General features: G+C 25.2%; 1 protein-coding gene across 1 annotated transcript; it reads right to left on the bottom strand.

Moving 5' to 3' along the window:
* Positions 1-1,432: 1,432 nt before the first annotated feature.
* On the bottom strand, positions 1,433-5,397 carry LOC107623463 (fe(II)/2-oxoglutarate-dependent dioxygenase 4). The gene is made up of 3 exons (XM_021113793.2): positions 4,819-5,397; positions 3,533-3,863; positions 1,433-1,783 (listed from the first exon to the last, which is right to left on the bottom strand). Exons 1-3 carry the CDS (start codon positions 5,286-5,288, stop codon positions 1,526-1,528), a joined length of 1,059 nt encoding a protein of 352 aa, XP_020969452.2. The 5' UTR covers positions 5,289-5,397; the 3' UTR covers positions 1,433-1,525.
* Between the last annotated feature and the right edge of the window lie 1,719 nt (positions 5,398-7,116).

The following is a 7,116-nucleotide window of genomic DNA, read 5'->3' as shown; positions in this document are numbered from 1 at the left end:
GGAGTCCGAAACTCCTCTTATATGGATGCTTTTCCGATCTGAGAGATCTTCTAAATGGAAAAAAGATATGATTCATATCTGAACACAAATTACGGTGAGTGAGTTGACGCAGTTCAAAAGATCCCGAATTCTTGGGTCGAGGAGGCTGAATTGGACTTGCAGACAAGATTCGTCATTGGGCCACTAAAACTAAAACCACTTTTTTATTTTGATATACATTTATGATTGACTTTTTTATATATGTATAAGATAATTGGAATTAAGTAAAAAGTTTTACTGTTTAAAATATTTTATACATTAAAATTTAAAAATTATAAATATATATTTGTTATTAAATTTTTTAAATTTTAGTATCTTTAACTTATATCCTAATTAGACACAGATTTTAGTCTATATATCTATGTGATAGAAGAATAATAATAATAACAACTTTTTTTTTTTTGACCAATCTATAGTAATTAGAGATAGAGGATCGAGATAGGACAAAAAGGAAAACAAGTGTATAAGACTCCACTTATATGACGTGTCAACCACAATGCTAAACGGTACCACTCGAACAAAAAATAATAGAGTCATGTTGGCTAATAAATATTATTATTTTTTATTAATATTTAATTAATAATAATTTATATTTATAATTATAAAAATTGTATACATACAAATTATAATTATATATATATATATATATATTAAAATTTTATATACATAAATCAATATATTTGTATCTATATTGTTTAAAGTTTGTAAATATAAACTAGTAACATTTATTTATTAAAAAAATTTAATATTTATACCAAATAATAAAAAATACTAAAATTATTAATTCTAAGAATGTTTTAAAATAATATTTAAATTGATATTTTTTAAAAGTTCTAAAAAATTACTTTTGTCGAATAAACTGATCATTCCGTTACTTTTAGTTAAATTTTTAAAAAAACATATTCGTATTAAAAGAAAAATATTTTCATTTAGATTTCAAAACATCATTATTCACCTTATTTATTTTTAGCAAAAAGAGTGTATTAATATGCTAGTGTCATCGTCCACATGAACAAAGTTAAGTTAATAATAACAAAGATCGACATATAGTAAAAATAAAATGGACGAGACACTGTTATGTATGATAGAGAAAAACGTTGAAAATTAATCTGTGTATTAATTTTTCTTGAGAATTAAAATGTCGGTTTTTAAAATCCTTGGGAGCGAATTTGGGTAACTACTCTAAATTTTATCATAAGACAATTAGATCCCAAAAATATAACTATATATAAAATAAATTTGTTCTTTTTTAAAATGACAGAAAAACCAATATATTTGGTGAGATTGTGAAAAAAATTTTAAAATTTGTAGAGAATAAAAATTTATTGGAGATAAAAGTGTTTATCTAAAATTATTTTTTAAAAACCGATTTAAATATTTATTCAATTATAAATTTAAATAACTAAATTTATATTTATTATTAGTAACACATAAGTTTTCATATTTTATTACAAATAGATTCATACTTATATATTATATCTTAGCTTTAAGCTAGTTTATAATCATGAATTTGAAGGTTGTCCTTATTTTGTTTCTTGAAATCGTTGATCATTCGGTATAGAAGAAATTTGCCGGATTTATATGGCCTATATTTTGGAGGGTTTTGGTCATTTATCAGCTCCTCCAATGGCTTCACTTCGGTGTCATGTGCAGGGAAAAAGAAATATGGAATTGAAAACCTTTCACTCTCACAGTTAACCATTGCTCTGTGTTCCACACTCTCATATCTATCATTGCTCCACACCTACGTGAATCATATAGACAGAAAAGCAAATACAAAATTAGTTCGTTATACAGGTCTTTTAGAATTTATTTAAAAGCAACAAAAAAGAATGATGTAGTGGTTATTGTTCCAGTAATTCGAGAGTGAAAATACCAAAATAATAAAGAAAAAATAACAATAAACAAAAGATCTTTTTGACCAAAAAAAAAAAAGCTTAATTTTAATTTAATCAAATAACTAAAATTAAAAAAGAATAGAACGTTGGAGATAAAAATAAGATGTTTTAAATATTACAAACAAAATTAAAATTTAACTTAAATGTTAGGGACTGAAGCATATAATATTTTAAAATTAAATTTAATGTATATAACTGAAGATTTAAGTAAATATATCTAAACAAGGATTTACTATTTTGACCTTCTAAAAATTAATTTAACGATAAAATTAAATTTGCAAAAGTTGAAAATTATTTCTTAGGAGATGAAAACGAAAGATTCGCCCAAAGTAAACAACGACAATATAAAGGATCAAATTAAAAAACAGTAGCAATTTACTTTAGAATAAAACAGACATAAGACAATAAAAAGAACTCTAAAAAGAAAAACACAAGAAACATTAAAATCTTTCAAATCTCATGGTATATCAGTCTCTAAGAATCTGATATTAAACTAATTAATCTTTCGAAATTAAAACGATAATATGCTCAACTAAATTTTACCCTTACTATTGGTTCTAAAAAACAATTCCATTATTTATGTATTTAAGTTCTATAGAAAGCCCATTATTTTAAGAAAAAATGCAGTCCCAAAGAGTCAAAAAAGATCCTGCAACGGATCCATTATCATTGTCCAAAAAGGTTGTTTGTCGCTAGTCCAATATAACAAAACCATATGCCCTTTAATCAGCCTCAATGAGCTATGCCACACAAGATCCTCATGTTTGGCGATAAAAAGGAGAAAAATCTCATTTTGGTCCCGAGCCATTTTTATAAGTGATTTATTTTTTTAAAAAACAGTTTTATTAGATAGAAAATTATTTTTGTAAATAATATAAACAATAAATTTTAAAATTAGTTCAATAAAACAAAAAACATACACTACGTCTCTGTAAAAATTACGAAAATCACAAATAAAAAAGGGAGACATATGTATAACTGCATTATTCACTAAATTTATTGTTTACTTATACTATTCCTTTTAAAAAACAAAAATGTCATGCCGACCTTTATTTATTTGTACTGTTGGACATTTTGTTCATAATCTAAAATCAAAAGATTTTGTTCATAATCGACTAACCATAAACACAATTAGGACTACTTATGGAATCACCATTAAGCCTCTAAAAAAAAAAAAGGAATATTGGGATCTACAACAGCCAATGTCACTCTTAGCTTCTCCAGATATCATCGTTCTCTCACTCCACTTCCATAAACGGTCATTGGAAGGTGAGAATTGATCTGTGCAGTCCATAATTCTCCGTTAGAGTTTCACATTTACGGACAAGGTTTGAACTTTGAAGTTGCGAGGGGGCAAAACGCAAGCGTTTTAATGACCCGATAGTAAACTGTGTCCTAAACAATTTGTGCAATGACACGTGTGCAGCTATCGTTACAACTAAGATTGTGTTGTTTATATTTGACCGAAAATTTTATAGAGGCTAGGATATAAATATCAAAAACTAAAAGAAATATTTAAAAACAATTTAAGGACCAATTTATAGTTTTACTCTATCATCTTCCATAATCTTCCAAACAATTGAAAGTAGTTGTACCTGAATAATGTCACCAAGGTTGATGATATAATCATTTGACTTTGGTTTCACTCTAATCCACTCTTGGTTTGTCTTACGTTTCACTTCAAGTCCTTCAACCTCATCTTGAGCAAGAATGGTTAAAGCACTTTCATCCTTGTGTGGGCCAACTCCAAGAGCAAGGTGAGGGAAAGAGCATGGAGGATAATAATTAAGGCGAATAAAGCTGGTTTGTCCTCTAATGAAAAATCTCTCAAATCTCTTAGCTTCAAGGCCTAAGCTCATAGCTATAAGCTCCATCAACTTGTAGGCTAGCTTCTCCATCTCTTCAATATATTCTTGGATTATATCTCTAAATATTCATTTTGAAAACAAATAAATCATTTTCTAATCAAATATACATAATGCTGAATACCAAGAATAAGAAACTAAAAGATAATTCTTTTTTCTTTTTCACAGAAATTGATTGGATATAAAAATTATCTCTAAATATCTACGTATAAATGAAGTGAAAAATAAATAATTACATTTCAATGTCATAAAATTAAAAAAAAAATAATTTTCTTTTATTTAGTAACTAATAAGAATAATGTTTTGGAAAGTAATTAATTAATTTTATATATATATAATCTTTTCTAAAAATTTAAATTGTTAACTATAAATATCACAATAATTATATATTTAACGTACTCTTTTATGAAAAACTTTTTTGAAATTGAAATAATAAATATAATACAAAATGTTTATTTTACTTATAATAATAAAACAAAAATAATTAACAATCATAACTCATATTTTTAATTATATTTTTAATTTCTAAATAAAAAAATATTTAGAATTTTTAATTCTTTTAACATTTTAAAAATAATATTTAAATTTTATTTATTTAATATTAAAAAATTAATTAAAATTATCCATCATTATTCGTAAAAGAAACTCAAATATTATATTATAAATCATCACTTTCAAAAAAATTAAGCAATTAAAAAATAAAACCCAAAAAAGTATATCTCTCTCAAAGAATCGTAACAATCATTTTTATTATATTAGATATACACTCAAATTAGTTATTAAAATTAATTATTAATATAAAATATTTTAAAATATAAATATACATTGAAAATAAATTATATATATATATATTAACAATTAATTTAATGGTCAATTTTAATATATAAATACTATATTTATAATAATATATACAAAAATATTTAATAACAAAAAAAAATAATCAAAATTCATCTTATTTAATATTTATTAATTATAAATTTATTTTATTTCCTTAGTAATTCGTAAAATATATATACCTGAAGGCAGGGGGATAGTGAGGATATTTATTAGTCCATTGAACAACTCGATGATTATGTTCATCAATAGTGGCAGGGAACAAAGTAGGTTCTTTGGCAAAGAAATCAAACACTTCTTTCCAGTCTCTAACATCCTTTGTATACTCACTCTCATAGTAACCGCTCGGAGAACTCTCATCTCTACTAACTTTTTTCTTATCTTCCAAGCTCTGAGAAAAGAACTTCTTTGAAGCTTCCAGAAGGTTCCGCTTCAGAGAGAGAGGCACACCGTGGTTTGTTACTTGGAAGAATCCCCATTCCTTGCACGCGCTTCCGATCTCCTTCGTCAGCGCGTCGATGGCCGAAGGGGAAGTGTTGTTTGATGTTATAGGGGAGAGGTCTATGACTGGAATTCCTTGTGCTTCAATGGTGGAGAGACTTGGCCTGTGTTGTGGTTCTTGAACGAATTCTTGATGATCAACCTCTTCCATTGTTAGTGCGGTGAATGGTGGTGCGTTCTTCCGAATTTCCAATACGAAAAAGCTAAGTTACGTGTACCAAATTATTTGAGTTGAGAAGTTGTGGTGTTGTGGGGTAAAATTAAAGAATGATTATGATGTAACATGGCTCTTAGCCCCGTGCTTGTTGCTTACATAATTTAAAAATAGAGTAAAATATAGTTTTTGTCTCTAACGTTTGGGGTAAATCTTATTTGTGTCTCTAACGTTTAAATCGTCTTATTTGTATCCTTAATATTTGTAGAAGTGATTTAATGTTATTCTGCCGTCAATTACACATCATGAGCGCTTTAGTTTGAGTTTTAAAAATCTCTTTTTGAAGTGATCTACTCCGAAAAATAGTTCATCAAATGTTGAAACTAATTCCTACAACATTTACATAATTCACTTTTTTAAGGACATAATTGAATCTAAACACAAATAGTGGGTATAATATTAAAATCGAACACATCTAAGTGAGACCTAATTAAGAATGAATACATCCAAGTAAAAATAATTGAAAAATATAATATGATTTGTTAGTATAATTGATAGTAGGATAATATTGAATCTTTTTTATAAACGTTAAGAATACAAATAGAACGATTTAAACGTTAGGGACACAAATAGGACTTACCCAAAACGTTGGGGACAAAAACAATACTTTACTCTTTAAAATATATATATATATATGAAAATAATTGATCACCAAATTAAAGATATTTATGTGTGCTGTTTTATAAATTTTTAATATTAATTTTATACGAACAATTGATATTCTATGGAAAAATGATAAAAGACTAACACTTAGTATAGAAAAAAAAATAGAGTTTAGTCTTAGTTAATTTAAATGCAAGACAAAAATAAGAAAAACAGTTGATTACTTAATATTTTTATTTTGCATGTACACACCTAGCATATACGATTGACACAATTTTATCAATATCACATTTGGTACTTCTAAATTATTTATCTTCGTTAAGAATTATTACTTTTAGAAGTTTCTTTTATAATTATTATATATTTTTACTAAACAATTTCGGATTTTAAAATAAATAATCTTTTGGCAATAAATTATAACTCAAATACTAATAAAATAGTTTAATTTTTAAGCCATTTAAAATAATTTAGTACAGTCAGTTTATGAAAAAACTGAACCACATAAACACCCCATTATACAATTATTATTGTCATGGTTATAATATGTAAAACACGGATATTTTGTTGAATTATTCTACTCACGTGTCGAACACATTTCGGACACAATATTCAACGATATTTGTCCGATATGTGTGTTTTTAATGTCTAACCGTGTTTTAATAAAAAAAATTTTTTATACATGTTTGGACACACTTAAATACTATTAGGTGTCAACGTATCCAGTCTCATACTTAACATGTATTCTTGAAATAAGTTTAAAAATAATATATATATATATATATATATATATTATTTATTAAAAATATTTTAAATATTTTATATAATTAAAAAAAACTTAAAAAATAATTTATATTTTAATATTAGTAAATCAAAATATTATAATTCATCTAAAAACTCATTGATAATTTACATATATGTCCTATCTCTGTTTTTATAAGAATTTAAAATTCGTTTATCCGCATGTCTCGTATCGTGTCGTGTCCCATATCCATGTCAGTATTCGTGTCAGTATCTATGTATCATAAATTATAATAGTTATTATAACTATGAAGAAATTTTAAAAAATATAGTTAAAATTAAAGTAATATTTTTTATATTTGAAAATAATTTTAATTTAAAAAATAAAAATAAAAAATATTACAAAAATATAAAAAAGTTTGAC

Source organism: Arachis ipaensis, chromosome B10 (assembly GCF_059453495.1).
Source record: "Arachis ipaensis isolate K30076 ecotype BB chromosome B10, ASM5945349v1, whole genome shotgun sequence".
NCBI lineage: Eukaryota > Viridiplantae > Streptophyta > Magnoliopsida > Fabales > Fabaceae > Arachis > Arachis ipaensis.
This window is presented reverse-complemented; position numbering and strand designations above follow the sequence as displayed.

Excerpts from the sequence above, each read along its gene's own strand:
- LOC107623463 (XM_021113793.2), bottom strand. The coding sequence starts at position 5,288 with ATGGAAGAGGTTGATCATCAAGAATTCGTTCAAGAACCACAACACAGG. Across the intron at positions 3,864-4,818 it reads CACTATCCCCCTGCCTTCAG|AGATATAATCCAAGAATATA; the intron begins GTATATATATTT and ends ATGAATATTTAG. Across the intron at positions 1,784-3,532 it reads ACCTTGGTGACATTATTCAG|GTGTGGAGCAATGATAGATA; the intron begins GTACAACTACTT and ends TGATTCACGTAG.